General features: G+C 41.2%; 1 protein-coding gene across 2 annotated transcripts; it reads left to right on the forward strand.

Annotated features, from left to right (window-relative positions):
• The first annotated feature begins 269 nt into the window (after window positions 1-269).
• DTWD1 (DTW motif tRNA-uridine aminocarboxypropyltransferase 1) lies at window positions 270-20,360 on the forward strand. 2 transcript variants are annotated; one of them, XM_032763065.2, is made up of 5 exons: window positions 270-348; window positions 3,959-4,263; window positions 5,842-5,985; window positions 7,687-7,963; window positions 20,019-20,360. In XM_032763065.2, the coding sequence occupies exons 2-5, from the start codon at window positions 3,988-3,990 to the stop codon at window positions 20,246-20,248; spliced, it is 927 nt and encodes a 308-aa protein (XP_032618956.1). In that variant the 5' UTR covers window positions 270-348; window positions 3,959-3,987; the 3' UTR covers window positions 20,249-20,360. The 2 variants fall into 2 exon arrangements, with proteins under 2 accessions (XP_032618956.1, XP_032618963.1); XM_032763072.2 differs by having other exon boundaries at window positions 273-348; window positions 3,956-4,263.
• Window positions 20,361-27,746: the final 7,386 nt, after the last annotated feature.

Genomic DNA, 27,746 nt, shown 5'->3' on the forward strand with positions numbered 1-27,746 from the left:
AAACCCAGACTTGTATCAAACCCCAAATCCCGGTCTGTGTGGCGCCGAGAGGCAGAAGATTAAGGGAGAGGGAGAGGGAGAGGGAGAGGGCCCCCTCCTTTCCCCTGCCCTTACCCCCAGGAATCCCGCACGGTGCCGCGCACCCTCCGTACCTGCCCGAGCAGCGGCAGCAGCTCTCACTGCTGTATATCGTTACTAAGGCCCCCTAGTAACCAAGTGCTCCTAAAAAGCGCTCCCCCGGGCACGTTCTTCCGCTGTCCGCACCCCGGCAGGCCGAGGCCGGGTCATTTGGTTCCGGTTCTAGAGTCCGGGCCCAGGCCCAGAGCTGGGAGCGCTGGCGTGCGCCAGGTAGGACTCGGAGCAACAGCGTTTCTTTAGGGCTGCAACTGAGCGCGTGGCTCAGGAGGGGTCTCTTGTGATTATCCATACGCACGGGTGGGGCTGGGTTCCTCCAGGTAAACGTCTGCCCTCCGTGGGGGCCGGGCCTGGGCACCTGCAGCGCCTCCTCGCCCGGGGGTCGCTGGTTCCCGGGCCCCCCCACTCGAGCGGGGATTAAAAGGGCGGGCTGGTGCTTGTGCAGGGCATGCGGAGCGCGTTGCCTGCCCTCACTCTGATGTTTGCTGGGAGGGTCCTTGGGCAGATGATGCCCCATTTTGATGTTTTCCAGCTCCCTGTATGGGCAGTTACCCCATTTTGAAGGCGGGGAGAGGTCACTGTTTTGATGTCCACGGGGACGACTGAAAGGGAGTAGTGAGGAGAGGGGGTTTGTTCCATTAGATGTGTGTGGAGGCGGCTTTTATAGGGATGAGAGAACTGCCCGATTTTGTTCACAAGGAGCCCTTCCTCAGAGTAGGATGGGTAAGGAGGAGATGCTAGTTTCAATGAGTGGATGGGCCCCTTGTGGTACAGAGCAGCCCATACAGGTGTGCGGTGCATTGCCCCCTCATTTCAGCGTTTGCAGTGGAGCCTGTAGAACCATCATGTCCAGGCTTGGGGAGCAATGGAATCTCTTTTGATGTTCACCAGAAGGCAAGCTCCTAAGATCCTCAGGGCAATCCTGCTTCTGCAAAGGACTGTACTTGCCTCCCAAAATAGTATTTCCAATAGCTCTCTTATCCTGTTAAACATGGTAGTTGGAGAAGATAGTGAATAGAAGGTGTATGTTTTTGTGGTGTCTAATAATGTTTGGCAAGAGAATTTTTATTATTTTCCAGTACCTCTGATTTACAGACCCTTCTGTTTATATTGAAACCGCAAAGGCATCAATCCTTTTTAGCATTTCATTTGTATTTCCTATAGCCTTTTTTATGTTGCTCTAATCCTTGTTGTTGCTTGTAAAGGGCCTGTTCATGTACATTTGGTTTCAATGAAAGTTGAGAGAATTCACAGCATTTTTGAGGAGGGACTCACCACTTTGCAGGATTGAGTCCTAACAGTGCATTATTCCCAGGGCAGAATTTAGTGAGTAGGGCTGTCACTTTGGAACAGCTTGATTGTGGGTGACTTTGAAAATGATCAGTATAGTTTTCAGTGTTTCGCTGAAACCTACAGAGCAATTCTCCTTTGTGAGTGAGTGATATTAAAATGCCTTAAAATTCATCCAGATGAGGTAGTCTCTCTCCACATAAGCAAGACTTCTCTGCTGTGGTAGGAGGTTATTCTGCAGATAGAATCATTATGACTGGTTTGCTGTCTGAATCAATCTCTCAGTCTTATAGGATGTGAAAACTGTATTGCTGTTGTGCTTGCAAAAATATATTACATGTATGTTTTTCAGTTAAGTTTTTGTTTAGCTATTATTTTGAGACCACAGAGGTTTTCCTTTTCTACTAACAGGAGCATTTCTCCTGTCAGTATCAATGATGAAAATGCTTTTGGGCTTCATAATTGACCACCACACTGCCATAAGGCATTATATTGAAGAGAATCAGTTTGCAGGCTGGGAATGCATATCAAATCAAAGGGCCTCTTGGCCTCTTCTCTCTGAAGAATCTATATGGTTAGCGGCCTTAGTCCAGGCTTGACAACTGTCACAAGGGCAATTCAATCTCCGCCCCCACCCTCTTCCTCCTGATTCTTTTCAAGATTCAGTTCAGAGCAAACTTGGATTGTAAAAAGGGTTTGTGTGTGGCAGAGAGTGGTGTTAATTTCCTTTAAAGCCTCAGAATTTGGAAATACATTTTTTCATGACCTGTATGACTGTTTATTTTAGCAGAAAATGGTGACTCTTTCCCTGGAGTGTATTCTAAATTTACATTGGAAAGAAGTATTACACAGTTTTGTTTAGATTGTCCTGCATTTTTTTAATCTATTGTGTTGCATCACATCATAAATGTATCATAAGAAACTAGGAGATGCCGCACAGAAAGCACACTAGGAGTTGGGAGAAGAGACTAGGTGACTATAAGAGAACTCTGCAGCCTCTTCTTAGATTGTCCCAGGGAGCTGGAGAAGTCCCTGGCGTAACTTAAATAGTTCTGGAAGTCTGTCTAGGCCAGTGGTTCTCAAAGCCGGTCCGCCACCTGTTCAGGGAAAGCCTCTGGCGGGCCGGGCCGGTTTGTTTACCTGTCGCGTCTGCAGGTTTGGCCGATCACAGCTCCCACTGGCCGCGGTTCACCGCTCCAGGTCTATGGGGGCTGCAGAAAAGGGCGGCCAGCACATCCCTCAGCCCGTGCTGCTTCCCACAGGCCGCATTGGCCTGGAGCAGTGAACCACGGCCAGTGGGAGCCATGATCGGCCGAACCTGCGGAATCGGCAGATAGACAAACCGGCCCGGCTCACCAGCGGCTTTCCCTGAACAGGCGGCGGACCGGCTTTGAGAACCACTAGTCTAGGCTACCCTAAATATCACAGTGTTGTGTGGTGCAACTCCTGGCATGTCACTTACACTGGGTTCTGAGGTGTAGTATTAGGCTGTGCCTGCCCTGGGGGAATTCTCTCCCAGTTGAATACAGGGCTTTTAGGGCCCTTTTTTGCCAGCCCTTTTATGTGGTGTAAGGGGCTCCAGTATTCTATGTTGTTTTGACATCTCGGATGAACAGTCTACAGTTGTTGCATTAATATTTTGTTCCTCTACTTAAAACAGAACTGTTAAGTTTAACCAAAAAAATTAATTAATATCTTTATCGCTGCTTGGAGACAAATCTTTTTTTTTTTTTTTTAAGCTACCAACAAAAAAAAACAACAACACACATCTACAGAAGCTAATGTGAAAATGTTGAGACTTTGACTAAAGTTATTTAAAGTAAACAAGTGGCTGATTTTTAATTTAGGAGCTCAACTTTAGGCATTCAAGTTTGAAAATTTTGGCTTAACATTTTTGTCGATGGCTCCAAACCTGCAACTTATTGCATGCTGGAAAACCACTGTGCCCTCTCAGAATCCTATGCGTATCAGTGGGGCTTTTTATAGGCATAGGGATCTGTCCCAACAAATTGCGGGGTTGAGACCTAAACCTGTATACTTATCTTTGCAAACATTTACTCCTACTGGAAATTAATGGGACTACTCATGTAAGTAAAGTTAAGCACATACTGAAGCCAGTTAGCAGGTTTGGGGCCAAAGTGTTTGCAAAATTGGAAAGTTTACAGCTTAAATTTACAAGTTTGCATGTTTATAACTTTACCCACATGAGTAAAGTGGGTGAGACAACTCGTCTGAGTAAAATTGTGCATGTTTGCATGGTCAAGGCCCGAGTCTTCGAGTTCTTTAAGTCAAGGATCACCTTTTAATCTAATGTCTATATAGCACCTAGCATAGAGGAATCTGGCTCCTGATAGGAGCCTCAGGGTTTTATTTTTTTTTAAACTCTTTTGGGATTAATTTGATCTGATCTAGTTGATTTCTGCTGTGATAACTAATAACAAATATGTGTTAGTTCAATAGGATGACCACCATTACTTTTTTAGAAATTAGTCTATTTATAGTACATCAGATACAATGTATTTTTCTTTAGCAGATACAGCATATGGTCTGTTTAAAGTAAAGATGTCTTTAAATCCATCTACATTTTTGAACCAAGAAAGGAATCAGAAATTAAAAAGAAATTTTGAATGTTTGAAAAATTCACAACGACAGACTACTTCATCACTTCAAGATAACCCACTTCAGAATTTACAGTTAGCATCCTGGGAAGTTCTTGAAAAGGCCCAAAAAAGTGGGAGATCAAAGTGCCCAAGATGCGGTAGTTCAAGGATGTTTTATTGTTATTCATGTTATGTTCCAGTTGAAACTGTGCCTACCAAAGAAATTCCAGTTGTGAAGGTTAGTGAAACATAACATGTTTATTGTGCCTATTATTTTTTAGTGGTGTGTGTGTGAATACATTGCCAATGTTTGCTTTTTCTAGGTCATCTTTAACACAATGGTCATGATAGATGAATAAATTATGATAAAGGAGGGTTAGCAGTCTGGTTTAAGGAACCAGATGTAAGAAAATTGATAGTTAAGGTTTCAGTTCTGAAAATATTTATGCATATGCTCAACTTTACATATACAAGGAGTCCCACTGAAGTCAATGGGACTCCTCATGTGTAAAGTTATGAAATTGAGCAATTCGGATTAGGGCTAACTCTTTAAACTCTTTCTTAACCCATTCTCACCAGGGTTCTCCAAATTGTAAGTACCAGTGGCTTAAGCATTTTGAAGTCAAGATGAGATTGTTTGCTAAAAGATACACTCAAGGAATTATTTTAGGGAAGTTCTAGGGCTTATGTTATACAGGAGGTCAGACTAGACCAGGGTAGGCTATGGCATGTGTGCTGAAGGCAGCACACAAGCTGATTTTCAGTGGCACTCACGCTGCCTGGGTCCTGGCCACCTGTCCAGGGGGCTCTGTGTTTTTAATATTAATTTTAAATGAAGCTTCTTAAACATTTTAAAAACCTTTTTTACTTTACATACAACAATAGTTTAGTTATATATTACATTTTAACGTTTTTAGAAGGTCTCTTTCTATAAGTCTGTATTACTGGCAGGTGAAACCTTAAATTAGAGTGAATAAATGAAGACTCAGCACATCATGTCTGAAAGGTTGCTGACCCCTGGAGTAGACAATCACAATGGCCACTTCTGGCCTGGGAATCTATGAGTCTATAGTGGGGAGGTTGTATAAACAAATGCTATGGAGCTGCACCCATTTAAACCAGGGCTGAATATGACCCAAAATGTGAACTTAAAAAATAATAAAGAATGCTCATAGTTGTTAGTTAAGTCAGTTAATTTTCTAAAAATGTTGTTTTCCAGCTGAGATAGTGAATAAAGCTTTTAGAAGTGCCAAGGTTCCATTTACAAAAGTCACTTTGGCACTTAAGTGCCAAGGGCCTATTGCAAATTGGACTTTGGCTCATAAGTCAGTTAGGTGCTTGTGAAAATTTTACCCATTTGTGCTTTACCCTGTTCTTGAAATCAAAGAGTTTTTTTGCATTAATTTCAATGGGTTGAATATCTAATACAAATAGGTGTTCAGGATTAGAAGCATAAGGCTTCTTAATTTAAATGCATAACTTCTTTTGTCTCTTATCAATTTTAATTTTGTCATTAATAACAAAAGTATCAATATAGCCTTCACTTTAGCAACAGAGTGTCAAGTGTGTACATATAATAGCTAAATTGCTTATTATTAAAAGCAGTGAGTGTTATTTCCTATGTATTTTACTCTGATTGTTTTCATTCTCTATTTTGCATTAAACAACCAAGTTGAAATTAGGAACTTCCATATTTTTATATATATGAATCAAAACATTTTTAGGAAACTTTATATGAATTTTAAAAAGTTTCTGTCTGGGGATTTCCTAGACATATGCCCAAATTTTTTTATAAGTCTGCTATTTTTTGTTGTAGCTTCCCTTGAAGATTGATGTAATTAAACACCCAAATGAAACTGACGGCAAAAGCACTGCTGTCCATGCTAAACTCCTAGCACCTGAAGATGTGACCATTTATACATATCCTTGCATTCCGGACTATGAAGAAAAAAGACATGAAGTAAGAGATTCTTTAACAGGGCTGTGTGCTGGGGAAATGTTCATGTGCCTTCATCTCCCAACTCCTCTTTTCAGGGGGAGTGCAGATCCAACTACTCTGCCACTATTCCTCCATGAATCCATTCCACTCCACCCAGATCACATCTCTGCTGTGCATAGGGATGTGAACATTCTGCCAGACTCATGGAAATTTGCCTCCAAATGCAGCCTACACACACAGATTCTGTTGTGTCCATGATCCTCTGCACCTACAGAGGAGAGAGAGGATTTGGTTCATTGTGCTTTGTAGTGAGTATTTTACTTACTGCGTAGAGCAGAAGTGTCAAACACCAAACCCACTGGCTGTATTGCCCTGCCTGATGGAGTTATGTGGCCTGCTTGACATATTCAACTTCTGCAGAATCTAAGCTTTTATTTTGTAAAAAGTCATTGCAGGGAAAACCTACCAAATGTAATTGATACATATTGTCTTCTTGAGTCAGCCCAGAGCCTGAAATAATGACTGTGAGGAATGAGCTCCTAGTCCTCAATTAATTTCACTGCAGCGAGAATTCTGAAACCCAACATTTGTAACGTCAGCATTAACAAATGGGGAAGTAAATGAAGTTCATGGGTGTGGGAACTGGTATTTTGCTTCAGGGAAGGAAATGTCAAGGAAAGAACAGGGAAGAGGGAGAGAAACAGAGGAAGGAGGATGGGAAAGACTGGGTGGGGGGAGAAAAAATACTGCTGATCCTAAAAATGGTCATAATTTCCCATTAGGATGCTGAATGTAATAAGGAGGTTTAATTGTTCCATATAGGCCATATTGTTTTGTGTGACATACCATTGACATCTGTGGGAGTTCTGCTGTAGATTAGAGGTCAGACTAGATGATCTAATCATCACTCTGGCCTTAACATTTATGAATTAACTGAGGGTAACAAATAGTCCTACATTTATACTCTGGCCCATAGTTCATAATTAAAAATGGAATTTGGCCATCTTCACAATACAAGATTGCACCCCATCATAGAGAAATAAGTTAGTGTAAACATCTGCATAGTACCTTCTTGCACAGAAAGTATTGGCTTGGTACGATAACATTGTTTAACGTGTGTGGAAGTAGTATACTTGTAGGCTTGGCAGATGTCAATTTTTTAACAAATAATTTTGATGGATATCTTTAAACATTTTATTATTATTGATTTACCTTTTCACAGTTGCATGACATTTTGGGTTTTAAGCAATTTGTCAATTTTATGTTTTCAGTTGCAGGAAACTGAGTACATCAGACAATAATTATTTAATGACAGCCTGTAATATGTTCTCAAGCAGCATTTTTCTATTTTTGCCTATCTGTAAATTTCAGTTATTGTGGGTGAAATTACAGTTGACTAACATTTACTGTTAAAAAGCTAATCCTTTCAAGCCTGTACATATTTAATGACACCCCTGCAAATACTAATTTAAACAAATCCCTTGCCTTAATTTAGTTTTTCTTTTACCCTGTCTCTCTGCTTACCCTTTGGAGCATTTGAAATACATTTTCAAAGAGAAGTTCACTTTCGTGGTGTATGGATTTAAATGGTTTTATTTTATTTGTGTGTGTGGATTGCTGTAAGGAATAAGTAGTTTCTTTTTAAATAGAAAAGTTCTTGAAACTTTAACATAATTTTCTATCAGAATGGCACTCGGATCGCTGTATTTGTTTTCATTTTAGATTGCACTTATCTTTCCTGGTCCTAACTCAATTTCGGTAAAAGATATTATTCTCCATCTGGAAAAAAATGTTGAGAAAAATGTTAGTTGTGGCAACAATGATGATTCTTCATCAGAGCCATTTCTCAAGAAGGCAAAAATAGAAACAAAAGAAGATCGAAACCTAAGTGAATACAAATCAAACAGCAGGAGTGAAGATGCTGTACTGAAGAGAGTAATATTTATTGATAGTACTTGGAACCAAACCAACAAAATAATCACCGATGAGCGACTTCAAGGTAAATAAGTAAATAAATAAAAGGGGATGTTACAGCTGCAGTAAAGTGGCTAAATGAAATATACGTATTTCTTTCCTAAATGCAAAAGACCTGATTGCATCCCATAGTGATGAGCAGGGTCGAAATACATACATGAAAATAGATCTGAACATACATCAGGGGTTCAGTTATATGACTTAAAATTTGTTTTGTTTTTTTTCCATTTTGTCAAATATCTGAACATGTTGTTGTTGTTGTTGTTGTTGTTGTACACACAGAACCTAGTTCTTCCTGACAGTATCGATAATGCCATCAGTGGAAAACTTAATACAAGTATTGCTGCTTTTATTATGAATTAGCACAATGTACCTGTAGTTCTGCACAGCCTTCATTGTGTTATATTGATTAGAAGGATGACATATTTAAGCATTCCACAGAGAATTAAAATGTGTAACACCAATTTGGCAGTTTTATACTGTGCTATGTAGGGCCCAATCCTGCTCCCATTGAAATCAGTGGCAGTTTGAAAACTGACTTCACGAGAGCAAGAGCAAACCCTTAGGTTGGAAGACACATTTCCTTCATTTCTACTCTGTGTATTAGCTGGCAAGTGTATTAGCAAGTATGTATTTCTCAACTTAATTTCTACCAGCCTATGGAGTGGGCATCACAGATTTCCTGCATGGAAGGTAGCTCATTTAAAAAAATACTGCATATGAGCATAATTTATTAACCAATAAAAATCCTATTACCAAATATATTAACATAAAAATTCTGTTTATGAAATAAATTGATATACACTGCAGTGATGTATTGCTTTATTGCACGATGTAAATGTGAACTGATTTTAAATTTAAGGTACTTAAAAATCTTGTTCACAAAGGATGAAATTCAGGGAACCAACATGTAGCTAAGGGACTTGGGATTTATATGGGTGTCTTGCTCATGACTAAGGAAAGAAAATCTCCCCCGCCCCTTCCCTTCACAAGACCGTCATCGGACTGCGACATATCCCTTCCTTGTACCTATTTCAGCCTATGGGACAGAATAGTAGCTTCTGCCTTCTAATCACTGTGGACATCACCAGTCCGTCTGTTGCTCGTGCCTATAACCATCATGCACATCTTTGACTTGCACCTTTCTCTAGGTCCTCAAATCAAGGCTAAACCTAAATCTTTCAGAATCTTTTGGCATAACATCTCTAAGATACGACGATTCTTATCCATCCACACAGCTAAAACTCTCCTCCAAGCTCTTGTCATCTTGATTACTGTAACATTCTTTTCTCTGGCCTTGACAAATGCAATCTTACCACACTTACGTCCATTTAGAATACTGCTGCAAAGATCACTTTCCTAGCCCATCACTTTGACCACATTACCCCTCTCTTTGAATCCCTCCACTGAGTCCTCATTCTATATTGCATCAAATACAAGATGCTTGTATTTACTTTCCAGGCACTTCACAGTTCATCCCCACCTACCTATCACCTCTCATTTGCCAGTGAGCTGTCTATGCTTGCCTCCAGTTGGCCCATGATGCCAGTCTCCATCACCCACTTGTTAAATTTTCAAATAAACACCTTTTTGTAGTTTCTCCCATGCTGCCCCACATGCTTGGAGGAAGCTCCTTGTAAACGTCCACAGACTTACCTTGTTTCCATCTTCAAATTAATCCTCAAAACTCTCCTTTTCCATGATGCCGACAAACAGCTCAAAAACTGTTATGCGACTGGTGGACAGAGATCACTGTCTGGCTTGCTGACCAATACTGTCTTGTTGTTCACTTGAACTCCCCCATCTGTCTGTGTCCATTGTCTTGTGTTATACTTACAGTATAAGCCCCTTAGGGCAGAGATGATCTTGTTCTGTTTGTACAGTGATCACCGTAATGGGCTCCTGGTCCATGACGAGAGCTCCTATGAACTATAGTAATACAAATAATAATAATGTAAGGATTTCATGTACTTAAGTGTTGACCCAGCGGACCCTTCCCCAGGTTATATAACCCCAAATTCTCTACTCCACACCACCATTCCAATTCTAGTCTAGTCAAGATCTTATACCATCCTTGTCACCAAAGTACCTGAGTGCCTTCCAATAGTCCATTAAGTGATGTGACTAATATGTGTTGGATGTGGTTTGTTCTCTCTTCTCCTCTCCCTAGGAGCAGAGCTGTCTCTGCAAGTTAGTGTTTTGGGTTTTTTAATATGTATACACTATGTGTTTATATTAGCGAAAGTAAGTCGAAGAAGTGTGCCTGCACTTGAAGCAGAAGGTGGTGAAATTTGTTCTGGTCCTCAGTTCCTGTGGGAGTTCCTTCCATAGTCTGAGGTGGTTCTTGACAAAGCTTTGTCTCCTACACAAATGAGCTTTGCTGTTGTGATAGAAAATTCCATGGTGTCTGAGGAGTAGAGTGGTTGACCAGAGTTTTCATTCAGGAACAGCATCTTGAAATTAAGGACTGAGACCATGAATTTGAATTGACATTCTATGGGAAGCTAATGTAGAGAACAACAGACAGATTTGATAACCCCCGTCTTGTTCAGGTTCAGTTTCAACTAACTCTTCTTTCATCTTGGTTGTGGTGGTGGTACAGTTGTACATGGTGAGGGATAAGTAGAGCTGTGTATCATCCCCATATTGTTGGCATTTGAGTCCATGTCATCTTACCAGTTCATCTAGTGCCTACATAGAGACAAAGCCGCCCAGAGGATTCAGGGGGTCTGGGGTCTTTGGTGGCTGGGGGCCCCTGCCGCCAAATTGCTGCCAAAGACCCGGCACTTCAGTGGCGATCCTGGGGCGGAAGGACCCCCCACCACTGAAGACCCGGAGCGGAAGAAGGACCCCGCTCCAGGGGCCCTGAAAAATTCTCAGGGGGGCCCCTGCGGGGCCTGGGGCAAATTGCCCCACGTGCTACCCACCCCCCCCCCCCATCTGGGCGGCTTTGCATATAGATGACTAAAAGGACCAAAAAGTGAATTGTATTTTATGCAGAGCCATCATGGAACCAAATGCCTTTATTAGCAGAGGGTGCAGAGACTCCTTTTGTGTCCATGCCATTGATGTCTCCCTTTCTTCCCTCCATTATACCTCAAATAGGACTAGCTGAGTATGTACTGCTTTGAAGGCATGAATTTCACCCCCACTTCCTACAATATGGATTTATTAGAAGTTCTTTTGTGGATTGGTTGTATAATTTTTCTCACAGGAAAATTGATGGCATTCACATCTGTCTGTGTATGCCTCAAGAGCGCACATCAGAGTTACCCAATCTTCTGTCATTCTTCTGTTTCCAAAAAACAAGTTACTACAGTATTTGTTCAAATAGATAAACTTAAAAGAAATACTGGAGAGAACCTTTAATGAAGTGTGCCACGAAAATGTAAAATAAAGTCTATGTTTTGTAAGCCTGCATTTATATATTTCAGTAATTCTAGCTAATTGCGCTTACAAGTGAGAGCAATATGAGACATCAGTTAGCCTCAGAAACAGACAACCTAGGAGACTTGGACAAAATTAAGTATGTCTAAATCTTATTAGGAAAGTGGTGTAATATATCTTTAGAAAACCAAACCAAACCCAATTGCATTACAGACAGGAAATATTTGAAAGTTGCTCATGCTTGATTACTTCATTTAGAAATCAATGATCACTGGATCTGAAAAGTGAACTGTTACATTCAGTATTAATGATTACTTTCTCGGAGGTAATGCAGCATATTGGCAGCATTAGTATGGCTGTTAAAGTAGAGGATTGCTTAGGTACTTTTTCTGTGGCCTTAGTCAAATCTCTTTTATTAATTTACATATTCTCTTGTGCAAATATATGCCATGCATCAGCTTCAGTTTTTAAAGCATCTATGTTCCCTTCTACTCCTGCAAGTAAATGATAGCCTGTAACTGCACGTGGAGGCTAGTGGAATGTGGAAGGAACTGTCCCTGTGGCATGTTGCCCCTTTATCCCATCCTCTGGAGCTGTGGTGGGCAACCTGCAGCCCACACACAGGCATGGCCACCTGCAGCTCCCAGTGGCTACAGACATGGCCAATGGGAGCTGTGAGAAGCAGCAACCAGCACGTCCCCATGGCTCACGCCGCTTCCCGCAGCTCCCGTTGGCCGGGAATGGCGAACTGCAGCCACTGGGCGCTGCAGGTGGCCATGCCTGCAGACGGTCACTGTAAACACTGTCTTGTGGCCCTCCAGCAGATTACCCTGATGGGCTGTAGGTTGCCCACCACTACTCGGGACACATTTTTGTGAGGAGGGTGCAGGTCTGCAAAGATTTCCTGCCCCTATTTCTCCCCCCCTCAAAAAAACCCCCAAGAGATGGGGGAACAACTTCATAAACTCCTATAGACGCTGCCTACAGTAATGTACAGATCTTTTTCTTTTATGATTTGGACACCAAGTGTGATTCAAGAGAAAACAGTTGGTAGGAGAACCCTAGCAACACAGAGGCAAGGGACAAATATGTGGCTTCCCTTAGCTTTTGCTAAACTCCCCAAGATCCAGAGAGAGGTTGAGAATCTGCAGATTTAGAGAGGGTGCTGAACCCCTTGCCACTTCCACATGAGGGGCAACTAATTCAAGAACTGTAAGGAAATTCCAGTGAGCTGAAACTAGTGGAGCTCTGAATCCCCTACACAATAATAACAACAACAATTGAGGCTCAGGTGATCTTCAGTGGGATTCTGCTTGTTCCTAGAGAAGGGCAACAAAGGTGTGACAAGATTATGATGATCAACAGATGGCTCAGGCAGTGGTGCTATGAGGAGGGCTTTGGGATCTATGGCCACTAGGAGGCATTCATGGACAGAGGATTGTTTTCTTGGGATGGACTTCTCCTGAGGAGGAAGGGAAATAGACTTCTAAGATGGAGGCTGGCACAACTGATTAAGACAGCTTTAAACTAGGAATTTGGGGGAGGTGTCCAGGTAATCTAGGGAAGAAAATGAAGTAAGAAAGGATACAGCCGTGGGTAGGAGAATGGACATAAGGAGGAAGGATAGTGTAGCTACTAGTCTAATATGTGATACTGGCGGTAGAATGTCAGGGACCAATCGGATAAAGAATGTGAGCGAAGCCAAACAGCAAAAATTAAAATGTTTGTGCACCAGTGTGAGGAGCCTAGGTAACAAAATGGAGGAACTAGAGTTACTGGTGCAGGAAGTGAAACCAGATATTATAAGGACAACAGAAACCTGGTGGAATAGTAGTCATGACTGAAGTACAGGCACTGAAAGGTATGTGCTGTTTAGGAAAGATAGAAATAAAGGCAAAGGTGGTGGAGTAGCATTGTATATCAATGATGAGGTAGACTGTAAAGAAATAAGTGATGGATAAGACAGGGTCCCTCTGGGAAAAAATCACATTGGGGAAGAAAGCTACTAGAGCTTCCCCTGGGATAGTGCTTGGGGGCTACAGACCACCGGGGATCTGATTTGGATATGGATAGAGACCTCTTTAATGTTTTTAATGAAGTAAATACTAATGGGAATTGTGTGATCATGGGAGACTTTAACTTCCCAGATATAGACTGGAGGACAAGTGCTAGTAATAATAATAATAGGCTCAGATTTTCCTAGATGCGATAGCTGATGGATTCCTTCACCAAGTAGTTGCTGAACCAACAAGAGGGGATGCCATTTTAGATTTGGTTTTGGTGAGTAGTGAGGACCTCATAGAAGAAATGGTTGTAGGGGACAACCTTGGTTCGAGCGATCATGAGCTAATTCAGTTAAACTAAATGGAAGGATAAACAAAAATAGATCTGTGACTAGGGTTTTTTATTTCAAAAGGGCTAACTTTAAAGAATTAAGGAAATTAGTTAGGGAAGTGGATTGGACTGAAGAACTTGGGGATCTAAAGGTGGAGGAGCCTGGAATTACTTCAAGTCAAAGTTGCAGAAACTATCAGAAGCCTGCATCCCAAGAAAGGGGAAAAAATCATAGGCAGGAGTTGTAGACCAAGCTGGATGAGCAAGCATCTCAGAGAGGTGATTAAGAAAAAGCAGAAAGCCTACAAGGAGTGGAAGATGGGAGGATCAGCAAGGAAAGCTACCTTATTGAGGTCAGAACATGTAGGGATAAAGTGAGAAAGGCCAAAAGCCATGTAGAGTTGGACCTTGCAAAGGGAATTAAAACCAATAGTAAAAGGTTCTATAGCCATATAAATAAGAAGAAAACAAAGAAAAGAAGTGGGACACTAAACACTGAGGATGGAGTGGAGGTTAAGGATAATCTAGGCATGGCCCAATATCTAAACAAATACTTTGCCTCAGTCTTTAATGAGGCTAATGAGGAGCTTAGGGATAATGGTAGGATGACAAATGGGAATGAGGATATGGAGGTAGATATTACCACATCCGAGGTAGAAGCCAAACTCGAACAGCTTAATGGGACTAAATCAGGGGGCCCAGATAATCTTCATCCAAGAATATTAAAGGAACTGGCACATGAAATTGCAAGCCCATTAGCAAGAATTTTTAATGAATCTGTAAACTCAGGGTTGTACCGTATGACTGGAGAATTGCTAACATAGTTCCTATCTTTAAGAAAGGGAAAAAAAAGTGATCCGGTAACTACAGGCCTGTCAGTTTGACATCTGTAGTATGCAAGGTCTTGGAAAAAAAATGAAGGAGAAAGTAGTTAAGGACATTGAGGTCAATGGTAATTGGGACAAAATACAACATGGTTTTACAAAAGGTAGATCGTGCCAAACCAACCTGATCTCCTTCTTTGAGAAGGTAACAGATTTTTTAGACAAAGGAAATGCAGTGGATCTAATTTACCTCATTTCAGTAAGGCATTTGATACGGTTCCACATGGGGAATTATACATAAGACAGGTTTTCCATCCTCAGATCATCCTCGTAGCCCTTCTCTGTACCTGTTTCCAGTTGAATGATCCTTCTTAAAACCGGAACCAAGAAGTTTTTTTGTTTTATTTTTTTTTTTTTTGTGTTTTTTTCACACAGTATCCAGAATGACTCAACCACTGTGCCGTTGTTATAACGGTACTGAACACCTCCTTATCTCTAACTGAAAATACCTCACCTGATGTATCCACACAGACCGCATTGCTTTTTTTCACGGCCAGATCCACTGGTGCTTCATAGTCATCTGTGATTAACAATACTCCGAGAGGCCCTTCGCTCTATGTTACTTCCAACTGATGCTCCCAGCTTATAACTCAAAAGTTCTCTTGTTATTAATCCCTAAATGCATTGACTTGCCACTTTTACTATAAATTTATCCCCATTTACTATTACCAGTTTAGAAGGTCAGCCAGATCTTTCCTGTATGATATCCTGTCCGTTCTCAATGTCATTGGCACACCTTCCCACCTTTGTGTCATCCACAAATTTTATTAGCACAGTTACCCTCATTTTTGTGCCAAAGGTCAGTATAAAAAATTAAATAAGATTGGTCCAAAACCGATCCTTGAGGAACTCTACTGTAACTCCCTCCCTGCCTGACAGTTCACCCTTCAATGACCCGTTGTAGTCTCCTCTTTAACCAGTTCCTTATGAAAGGAGACTCAAAGAGCTTGGCTTGTTTAGCCTAACCAAAAGAAGGCTGAGGGGAGATATGATTGTTCTCTATAAACATATCAGAGAGATAAATACCAGGGAGGGAGAGGAATCATTTAAGCTCAATACCAATGTGGACACAAGAACAAATATAAACTGGCCATCAGGAAGTTTAGACTTGAAATTAGATGAAGGTTTCTAACCAGCAGAGGAGTGAATTTCTGGAACAGCCTTCCAAGGGGAGCAGTGGGGGTAAAAGATATATCTGGCTTCAAGACTAAGCTTGATACGTTTATGAAGGGGATGGTATAATGGCATAGCCTAATTTTGGCAATTAATTGATCTTTGATTATTATCAGTAAATATGCCCAGTGGCCTGTGATGGGATGTTAGGTGGGATCTGAGTTACTACAGAGAATTCTTTCCTGGGTGTCTGGCTGGTGAGTCTTGCTCACATGCTGAGGGTTTAGCTGATTGCCATATTTGCAGTTGGGAAGGAATTTTTCTCCAGGGCAGATTGGCAAAGGCCCTGGTTTTTTTTGTTTTCCTCTGCAGTATGGGGCATGGATCACTTGCTGGAGGATTCTCTGCACCTTGAAGTCTTTAAACCATAATTTGAGGACTTCAGTAGCTCAGACATAGGTTAGAGGTTTATTACAGGAGTGGGTGGGTGAGATTCTGTGGCCTGCATTGTGTAGGGGGTCAGTCTAGTCTATCATGATGGTCCCTTCTGACCCTAAAGTCTATGACTCTATATCCAACCTGGGAATTCAGCAGAACCCTTCAGCATGTGCTTAGCCAAGCATGTTCAAGTGCTTCACAGAATCAGGGAGTAAAGCTTTAGTTGTTGAATAAAACAGCCTGTCGGATTGAGATTCACATACTCAGTGAACGGGTCTCACTAATCTTTATCAGTTACTCATAAGTGGGAAGTTCATCAGCATGATTTCATCACAGTCACCTCCAGCACCTCCCTTTGTGTACAAACTTCTCTTCTTACGCATATATATTAGTCTCTCATTTTCATGTTAACTCTCCTCAGCACTACAACTTTAGTGTTACTTTAAAACTGTATTCTAGTTTTTTAGGTTTTTTTTGGGGGGGGGGGTGTCATAAACATGATTACTTTGCAATTTCTTACACATGTGCCGTTCTACTTTTGCTTATTCTGTTAAATGCAGTTAGAACAGACCAAGGTCAGCAATCTTCGGCACGTGGCCCATCAGGGTAATCCGCTGGCGGGTCTCAAGACATTTTGTTTACGTTGACCGTCTGCAGGCACGTCCCCCCGCAGCTCCCATTGGCCGGGAACGGCAAACCGAAGGTCACCGACCCCTGGAACAGACTCTTAAAATTCACAGCAGGCTTCTTTCAAGCCTAAATGTGCCTTCATTCCCAATACAGTCATTAAAGTAGATTAGAATGGGAGCTTGTGCAGGTTTTTGTGTCTCTCATCACAGGTCTTGATGTAATTGTGGAGAAGTATGGTTGCTTGTAGTGATAAAAGCAGATAAAGAATGGGAGCATAAGAACAAAACTCTGAAAGGTGACTGTCTGCCAAATAAAGTGTACGTGAGAAAAAATAGCTTTTGTACGGACAAAATTTATTTGTTCTCCATACTTGTGTTTTCTAAATGTCTACACTTCCATCCTGCCTAAATGCCAGATTGGCACAAACATTTTATTATTTGAGCTCAAAATATGTGGATACTGAACATGAAAAGTCAAAATGTTGACTTCCTGGATAGTCTAAGTTACTTATAAGAACAACTAGTGTTTTTTTGTAATAAAATATTGCCTTTGGCTGTATAGATATAGTACAGAGATGATGGAAATATGCTCCGTAAACAGTAACACTTGACCTCTTCTAAATCTTTTGTTCTGAAACTCTTAAATACTCTGTGTTGAAATTAATTGCCCCTGTGCCTGTGTTCTCACAGGGGTCAGTGATCTAACTGTTGTTCAACATCTTACTTCCCCTTCCCTGCCCCCAAATGTTAAGTGGTGTGAACTTTGTATTGGAGGAATCTACTCTAAATTTTAGTTCACCACTCATAAGGTGAAACCCTGACTCTAATGAAGTCAGTGGAAGTTTTGCTATTGATGTCAATTGAGACAGAATTTCACCTTCATTCTTTTGGTTTATTGGGTACTCCTCTGTTTAAAAGAGGTATTTGAAACTTTATGTAGGAGATAAACTAGTGTTATGAAAACTGCCTCTAGTGTAAAAATTAAAGGGAATGATTGGCCTGTATCATTTTTATTATCCTCAGTTTAAATGCCTTTTTTGTTACCAGTTTACACACGGTTTAATGCCTATTATGACACAGTGTACTTTGAAAAGAAAATTCTATTAATATACAAGCAATCATGTTGTTAGCTGTGAAATAAATGACTAGACTCACTTTGTGATTGCTCCAGAAACGGTTAAATGTAGTTTGAAGCTATATTAAAAAGTACAAAATTGTAAGTGCTGGGCTACATAGGCTCCTGAAATAGGGCCATATGGAGATGGACCAAACTTCTGTCTGTCTATAATTTCCAAGCAATTCTCAGACCATGTTGTAATTACTGATGTTAAACTATCTCAAGATATAGATTTTTGCATCTTAATGCTAACATTTAAGAAGATACTTATAGTTCAGAGTCTGATCTTGCAAACATTTATTACACACTGTGGTGCCTGCTAACCTGATTGATCCCATTGACTTATTATGCATTTTTAAAGAAATTTCAGAATAGTTGACGTGACTTCAGTGGGATTTTTAAGGGTAATATGGGATTGCACTTCAGTAGGATTATTTAGGGTTCATTAGTGAAGAAGTTGCAGCATCAGGGTCTTCAGTGATTTTCAAATCGTTGCATGATCAAAATCAGCATCATTTATTTACTTTTGTTTAATTTTGTAAATATAACTAACACTGTAAAATATTCATGTAATATGGGCCATATCATGCCATTAGGTTTTAAGGAAAACTCCACTGATTTCAGCTCCACTGAATGAGTTCTGCTTAAAAACAGATGATGTGAATATATATTAAGCCCTACTGCTACTTCTCTAGACAAATTTATTTCAATAAAATTTTTAAAAAAGGAAAATAGCAGCTAGTAAACTTACATTTATTGTCACCAAGCCATTGCACGCCCTGCCTTCAACAATTTCTTTCCTAAGTGACCTGTTATAGCCATTCCAGAGATCTCAAAATCAAATCCCTGAGGAACTATACCTTCCACTCTAAGGCCCTTAGCCCTGTCATAAAGTTAGGCATGGACTAGAGTCTTTGCAGGATTGCTGCAACCTGATCTGTGTGAGCAGGCCTTAAGCCCATATAGAGACTCATGGAGTCAATGGAATTGTGTAGATAAAAGATCTGTTAAGAAGATCAAATTGCAGGGGCTGGGCCTCAAGTAGAAATATTTATGAAACTGAACTTTTCTTAGTTGGGTGAGGATGGGGGGGAATTATTGCCAACATTTAAAAAGCAAAAACAACAACAAACCCCTCAATAGCTGATAACTGTGTGTATCTATGATGTTACGTATAAGATTGGCAGGATTCAATTATTGATAAACGTTGATTTCACAGTACCCACACAAATCTATGAAAAAATTTCCGACGATGATGATGAAGGTTAAGATTCTGTCATGGATATTTTCAAAAAGTCAGAGACAGGTCCTGGGCAATAAACAAAAATTCATCTGTCCCTGACTTTTACTAAAAATACCCTAGGGTGCAGGGACTAACAGCACTGCTGGGGCTTGCAGCTGCTCCTGTGGCATAGGCTGACCACTGCTGCTTCAGCCCAGTGGGGCTGACCCAACCCCAGTCATTGCTTGAGCAGGCTCGGGTCTGGCCGCCAGTGAGCTGTACCAGCAGCCACTGCTCCGGCAGCCCCAGGGCTGACTGCTGCTCCAACCCTGCCCCAGAAGAAGTCACAGAATCCAGGACCTCTATGACTAAATCATATCCTTAAAAATAATTAAAACTTACAAATAAGCGGAGTAAGAAAAATGGTGCTTGAGAACCTAGAGTTTGATTTAAGGCTATTTGCTTTGTATATTTTCATGTGTGATGTTGACAATTTATGTTTTAAGATTCAAAGTTAAAACTTTATAACAGTTAATGTCTGCTGTCAGTAAATAATTGTCTGACTCCGCACATGATTTCCTGTAACTGTGAAAATTTAAATCAATAAAAATGCATACAATTCTGGGTTTTCAATAATTTTTTAGAACTGTAAAAATTTAAATTGATAATTGAAAGAATGCTTAAGAAGAAACCAATATTTTCCATCAAAATTATAAAAAAAAAAAAAAAAAAATTCTGTCAAGCCTAAATATATAATAAATACCTAGGTCTTATTTAGCACTTTTCACCATTACCCTCACTGTATAAATGGGGAGACTGAGGCACAGAGACTTATCCAAGGTTATTCAGCAGGCGAATGGCTGAGCCGGTAACAGAACTCAAGTCTTTCAATTCCCAGTCTGGAGCTCTGTTCATTAAGCCACAATGCCTAACATTTGTCCCCTTTTTCTTGGCAGGGTTACTACAAATTGAGTTGAAAACAAGGAAAACTTGCTTTTGGCGTCAGCAGAAAGGAAAGCCAGATACGTATCTTTCTACAATTGAAGCCATTTATTATTTTCTTGTGGATTATCACCAGGAGGTTTTAAAAGAGAGCTACAAAGGACACTATGACAACTTGCTTTTTTTCTTTTCATTTATGTACACATTGATAAAAAACGCCAAGAATTCTGCAGGAAAAGAATAAGCCAAGTCATCTGTTTGTTTGTTCGTTCTTTCTTTAATTATGATAAAGTGTAATAATATAATTTTTTGTCTAAATGGCATTTGAGAGTTCAATAATAAAACCGTGTATTGCACTCTGGAGTTGTCTGTAATGCTGCTCCAAATGCAAGAGAAGGATCTGGTTCTGCACACACTTGATGCGTAATTAGGGTGACCAGATGTCCTGATTTTATCACGACTGTCCTGATATTTATTTACTTTTGTCTCACGTCCCCACCAATGCAAATTGTCCTGATATTTTGCACTCCGGCGCACAGGCAGAGGGGGCTCGCGCCCTCCCACCCGAACTCCACCTCAGCCCATCCCCAACTCCACCCCTCCCCCCACTGGATCCCTCCCCAAATCCCCGCCCTGGCCCCGCCTCTTTCCCAAACATGCCTCATTCCTCCTCCTCCTCACCCCTCACTCCCAGGCTGGCGCCAATCAGCTGTATGGCGGTGCAAGTGCTGGAGGGAAGGGAAAGACACTCGGGAGGTGGAGGCAGAGCGAAGGCGAGCTGCTGTGGGGGGGGGGGTGCAGGGCGTAGAGTTCTCAGCCCCCACCAATTTTTCCTATGCTCCGGCGGCTCTTGGTTTTGCTTTGTTTTTTTTTTGCTCCGCCAGTATGCCCGCCCCTACCCCCCACGTCCCAGTGTTTCACATCTCTCAGCTGGTCACCCTATGTGTAATTTTTAATCACTACTTGTTTCAGTGACACTATGCATATCCCTAAGGTTGCCTGTTAGGACCTACTTTGTGAGTCTGACCCTGCAGTCCTCACCTTGGGTAAAACACAATGTGCCTAAGGCAAGGAATGGAGAATTAGGACCTCATATTGGAAATAGTAAGATCTCAGGATTGTAAAGACGAGTTAATATGTCAACATGGAATCTCTTTTCTCAAACATAGTAAAATGTAGTTCAGCTGATTATACTGTTTAGGAATGTGCTCTAACCAATCAGGCTGACTTCATGCTGTTGGTATCACAATTGCTTACTGAAATGATTAGGACAATATTTCATCGGGGGGGGGGAGGGGATGGAAATTAAAAGACCCAAGTTAATTGAATGAATGGAAAATAAATTATAAACTTTTTTCCAGCTTTATATAAAACTAACTATTAGTAATATAGATAAAAATATAGGCCTAGATTCACAAAGGTACTTAGGCGGCGTGATGCTGAGCAGATGCTGGTAATTTTTTTTAAGTGTAGACCAGGCCTAAGCTGGTTAGGTATTTCTGTCTTTGCCCTGTGTTGGTGAGGGAGTAAAAGAGACAAGAAAAATCATAATAGTTAACCTTTTTCAGAAATCTGAGTTTGTTTTAGTTATATGTTTTTTTCCTCAGTAAACCTGGCTAATTTTCCATCTGCATCATTCCTCCTCTCCCCTGCCAAAGGGGAGCCTTAGTATCCGAGGGCAAGTAAACAGCACTGTGAAAAAGGCATTAAGAATTTCTGGTTTTAAACTTGTATATAATTTTGTTTGGGGCCATAAAACAAATTAATTATTTTACTTTTGTTTTAAGTGTACCAAAGTATTGAATTAATCATAATAAATAGAGCGTTGAAATACAAACTAAAGAGCCACTTTTTCAGACAGCTTCTACCTCGTCTCCAGTTTTACATGTCCACCCAATTTCACTTCTTCAGGTAGGCATGAAATATTTTTTTTGCACGTGGAAATCACTCTGTGTACATACACAAAAGTGAAGGCTAGGACTAACTATTTGGCCCTAGGAGTAGAAAGATTTAGTTAGTACGCATGAATTAAAATAACACTGTTCATAAGAGGCACAGATTCAGCATCAGAATGATAAACAGTATTTCAAATGTGATAGTGCAGCTGCTAAAGTGAAAAGCAAGTTTCTGTGTATTTTTCTTACAGCAAGTCATCTCTCAGCTATTGGAACAACAGATTTTAGTCATTTGTTTTTATTGTTATTGAGAAGTTATTTGGCTTTTCACAATGATTAATGCTATTTCCTCTGGTATGAATTTTGATGGTCTTTTTGACATTTTCATCTGTACTTGTGTTTCTAAAACAAAGATTGCTTAAACTTTAAGAAAGTCAAACGCTTTTTAAACAGTGTAAAATAGTTTGAGAAGAAAAACTTTCACCCATTTTAAACACATACAAAAAGTGAACTCAGTGACCTAATGTTTTACAAGAATCAAACAGAGGAGAAAATCTATTTTCTTCCAAGACATTTCCCTGAAAACATGTTTTTTTTATTTAAACAGTAGAGGTCAGATAAAAGCTTATATAAGCTGGTCTTCGTTACTTTTGGAAAATACTTTCATAAGGTTAAAAACATTTTCCAAATGTAAGTTTGGGTACCTCACTTTATTTTAATAATGGGAGTTAAGAAGCTATTCCAAAACTAAATTAATTTTTAGTTCTCAGATGAACTCAATGTAAAGGTAAAATTTAAAATCTGAAACATTGACTCTCCAGAAAATTTGGTTCAGATTTTTTTTTTTTTCAAAATTAACTTTGCTATAAGGCTACACTAATTCTTAAACCAACAGAAATCACTCCCACAAATATGGGACACGTCTAGGGCCTACATTATTTAGGATTATTTGCATTCCTCTGATAACCTTGTGAGGGGGCAGGCAGAAGGTCAGTTTAACCACTGTTTCAGACCTGTTCTGGCTGAAACTTGGCTTTCTCCAAAACAGGTTTAAATCCATTTTTTAAATTGGAGACTGGCAAAAAAAAAAAAAAGAGGCTCCTCAACCCATTGAATAAGTATCATGATCTCCAATAGATTTTCCAGCTTCTAACCAAAAGAGCTTTGCATTGCCAAATGAAAGATAACAAGTATTTAATCCTTTCAAGTGGATTTAGCAGCACTGACCTCCCTGTTAACTAAAATAAGGGTCAGGGACTAAGGACTAATTAGTTAAGGGCTAATTCTGTATCTGTTTCTTAAAACTGGAATGGCCCCTGTCTCATCTGAACCCAAAGAGAACCTTTCATCCACCTATGACCTCAGGGCAGGGAGGTACTAGGAGAAAACATCCGGAGTGAGAGGAAAAGACAGGCTTAAACTTGGTCTAGCAGCAACCTAAAAGGTTTCAAGATACAGGAGAAAAAGAAGATACATCCCTGTTTTCTGAACACAAGGACATCTGACCGCCTTAAATTGAAGCACCTCTGGTACTTGAAGGGAACAGAGAGTTTGCCATGAGTAGCAAGTACAACTGTGGGGATAAAAGTGCAAAGAGCCATCTTACCTGGAGTCTGGTCCATTCATCTCCTGCAGTGCTGGAATCCTGCTTTTGCCTGTGTCCTCAAAGATTTTTTTATTTTATTATTTTGTGCCAGAAGTGGAAAGGAAAGTGGTTTCTCTTCCATGTTTGGTTAATGGGGGCACTAGATCCACTCCTGAATGTGGCTGTAGAAAGTTGTGAAAAGCTGTTCCTTTTCCTGGAGAGAAGTACAGGAGTCACCAGTCTCAGGTTGAAGAGGTGCATTCATCATTTTATTCTTAGATTTGAATGCTAGAAGGGACCATTTGATCAGCTAGTCTAACCACCTGGGTAACACAGTTCATCGAATTTCACCCAGTTACGCCTGTGTTGAGCCCAATAACTTGAGTTTAACTCAAGTATCTCTTCCAGAAAGGTGTTTGTTTTTTCTGGAATGGAGTACATTGTGCCTCTATAAGCCTTCTGTAAGGCAGCCTTTAGCTTTTCCTTGTACTGGTAGTTCAACTGAAGGCACTACTCGACCATCTGTACTGCCACTGTGCTTATTATTTGTGCTCTTGACTAATTTGTCATGGATTTCTTCTCCTAACAGGAACTCAAGTTCAATCCGAATCTCTTCCTTGGATTGGTGAATTTTCTCCTGGAGTCTCTTAGTTTCCCTAGCTGCCAATTCTCATTTAGTTGTGCGTCTTTCTGAATACACAATTCATTTTTCTGCTTCACAAGATCTTTCTTGGCTGTTGCAAGCACCTCCTTAATAATTTAAGAATGCATGGTAGTTTCGCTCATTTTGTTCCTGTAGGCGGAGGATTTCTTCTTGTTTTTGTATGTTCCAGTGAGCACAGGCCTTTGCCATCTCTGCTTTAACAGATGCAAGGGACAGGTCACGGGCAATGAATAAAAATTCATGGAAGCCACAACCTGTCCCTGACTTATACTAAAAACAGCCCTGATAAAACGGGGAGGGAGGAGGTCCAGCACCCTGCCCCCCTGCAGGGAGGTGCACGCCCCCTCCTGCCCATTGGCTGGGAGGGACCCTGACCCAGGCTGGGATCTCTGAGGTCCTCTGCTGCTGGCAGGGGCTGAGATGTTTTGGGGGATTCCCCAGCAGGTGGGGAGCTCTGGGGCATCACCTGCCACCTGTGGGAGATGGGGGTTCTCTGGGGGATCCCCTGCTGCCAGCAACTGGGGCATTCTGGGGGATTCCCCTGTGGAAGCTGGGGAGCTGCCAGGGATCCCTGCAGGGCTGGGGGAGGTCCTGTGCTGCCACCAGTGCCTGGGCTGCTGTGAGGCCCCAATGTCACTGAGGTCCCTGGAAATCGTGGATTCCATTACTTCTGTGACATACCCATAGCCTTAATCATAATTAGCTTATATCTAAACTAAGTATGTTAATACAAAAAATTGTCATTTAATGAAAGGCAAGGTTACCTCAAGACACACCCCGCCCAGATGTTTGAAAGCACAGAACTAAGGAGTAAAGAGCAAACCATTCCTTGCCATCTTCACATCACCTACAATGCCATAAACATACTTCGAGACACTGACTTCCATGTCAGCACCTACCAAAAAACAATACCAGCCCCAAATTTACCCAACTTGTTTTGTTACAAAGAATCTTAATGGTGATCTTAGCAATATTAAAGCATAGCAATTTTCCCAATGAATAGCCTATGTGACCATGATATGTGGTGTTCTGCTGTTACAAGAGTATGAGGTCATTATTAGGGCTGTGTGTGACAGTCTCTGGCAATGTGTTGACATAACTCCTAAATTATTATTTGGCTTCAGTGACATTGTTTAATGTAACTTCTGTGCTCCTTTGTCATTAGTAACAATGTTGCCTTTGATTGATAACACTATCAACATTGACATTCAGAAAGTCATGTTTTAAACTTCAAAAACTGTTTATATAAAGTAGATTGCAGTTTTTAACAACCATTCTGCCAGTCCACTCATTGCAAAGAATGATATATTTACTTTCATATCTCAGACTGTTCTAGAGCATTTTAAAAAGGAATCTAAAGAAAAATTAGTCACATGGTACTTTCTTTAAAAAAAAAAACAACACTCGTAACTTAACATTTTTTTCACCATAAACTGCCATAGACAATTCAAGTAGTTCATAAAATACAGTAAGCATTTGGATCTGATCCTCTAACTGAAAACAGGCATTTCGTAGACTGTTTTAAAATGGAAATCCTTATTCAAACTTAATTGTGTTGCTACCTGCCCACTATAATTAGCTTATCCCAACCATAATTTGATTACTAACACTTCAGTTTACCACTGCTGCTAGGGCATGCCCAGAGAGGCCACACAGCATAGTGGACAGAACAGAAAGTTTCCCACCAATTTATCTGGGTTCTAGTAGCAGCTGTATCACTGATGCTATGTGACTCTGTGCCTCACTTTCCCCACTTATAAAATAGGTATCTACTACTTTATGGATCCCCTGACCCTTCGTCCCCACTCTGCTCTTTGGTAGGAAGTAATTTCACAGTTAGAGGACTGTGACTGAGAATGCCCAGCCACCAAAAGTTTCATTCTGGGGTCAGTCGTAGCATCCTGCTGACCACACCAAGGTGGCTATTGAAGAGAGTGGTGCTTTCTAAGCTAGCAAGATTCAGCACAAATAAGGCTTTAAAAATTAGCACTAAAACTTTGAATCAGTTCTAGAACAGGCTTTGTCACCAGTTTAGAGAAGCACATAAGGAAAAGCATTTTTGTGTTGAGATACTCACATAAATAGTTCTGGCAAGAGGCTGCCGATATAAATTTCCAGTTCATCTGCTTCTTTACTTTACAGAATAGTACGTGGCAGCATGTAGGTTTGATAGATATTTCCTAGGAAAATCAATATGCATCTTATGCACATTTTGGAGCCCAGCTAAATCTGACTGCCATACACATTGTATGTCCAATGGTATAATCATGCATCCACGCTTGCCTTGATCTTGTTATACCAATAAAAACTAGCAAGATCTTAAAGGGGCTAAGACATTTGTCACATTTATTGTAAATACCATAATAAAATAAAAGATAACAGCAAACAATGTTGTTTGGTTACTTATTCCTATGATTATATAAAAAAAAAAAAAAATTCCCCTCTCACCCCTATGGGTGGTATGTGTCTTCCTCAACCTCGGTCCTCTACCAGAGGCCTGGGATTTGAGGGTTCTGCGCAGTATCTTAGCTGTTCCTAGCACTGCACTCTTCTGGACAGAGAGCTCTGATATTGTTTCTGGGATCTGTTGGAGCCACTCACCCAGCTTAGGAGTCACAGCCCCGAGGGCTCCTACCACCACTGGGACCACTTTGCCTTCACTTTCCACATCCTTTCTAGTTCCTCTTCAGGCCTGGTATTTCTCCAGCTTCTCATATTCTTCTTCCTGATGTTTGCGTCACTTGGCACTGCTATATCTATCACCACCGCTGTCTTCTGCTCCTGTCTATTACCACGATGTCTGGTGATTGGCCAGTACCTGCTGTCCGTCTGGATCTGGAAGTCCCACAGAATCTTAGCCCTGCTATTCTCCACAACCTTCTGCGGAATCCCCATCTGGTCTTGGGAGGTCTAGCCATACGCTGTGCAGATGTTCCTGTACACAATGCCAGCCACTTGGTTGTGCCGTTCATGTGTATGCTTCCTGCCTGCATCTTACATCCTGCCACTATGTGTTGGACTGTCTCTGAGGCCCTCTCTGCACAGTCTGCACCTTGAGTCCTCTCTATAGTGGGTAGACCCCTGCTTCAATGGATCTGGTGCTCAGTGCCTGTTCCTGTGCTGCTATGATCAGTGCCCAGTGCTGTCTTTTAGTCCAGCCCTTCCAGCCCCTGGTAGGATTTCCCAATGTCAGCCACCTCAGCTATCTGTCGATGGTACATCCCATGAAGGGTCTTGTTTGCCATGGCACTTCTTCTGCTTGGTCTTCCTCCCATGTCTGCTGCTGCCCAGGCATTCTCTCAGCAGCTCATCTTTGGGGGCCATCTTACTGATGTACTCCTGGGATTTCCGGGTTTCATCCAGGATAGTGGCCTTGACGCTCACCAAGCCCGCCTTCTTTCCGGCTGGTATACAGTCTCTGGGTGTTGGACTTGGGGTGGAAACCTCCGTGCATTGTGAGGAGCTTCCGGGTTTTCACATCGGCAGCCTCCATGTCCTCCTTTGGCCAGCTCACTATACCGGCAGGGTATCTGATGACCGGCAGGGCGTATCCGTTGATGGCATGGATCTTGTTCTTCCACTGAGCTGGCTCTTCAGG

The sequence above is a fragment of the Chelonoidis abingdonii genome, chromosome 9 (genome assembly GCF_003597395.2).
Source record: "Chelonoidis abingdonii isolate Lonesome George chromosome 9, CheloAbing_2.0, whole genome shotgun sequence".
In the NCBI taxonomy this organism is placed as follows: domain Eukaryota; kingdom Metazoa; phylum Chordata; order Testudines; family Testudinidae; genus Chelonoidis; species Chelonoidis abingdonii.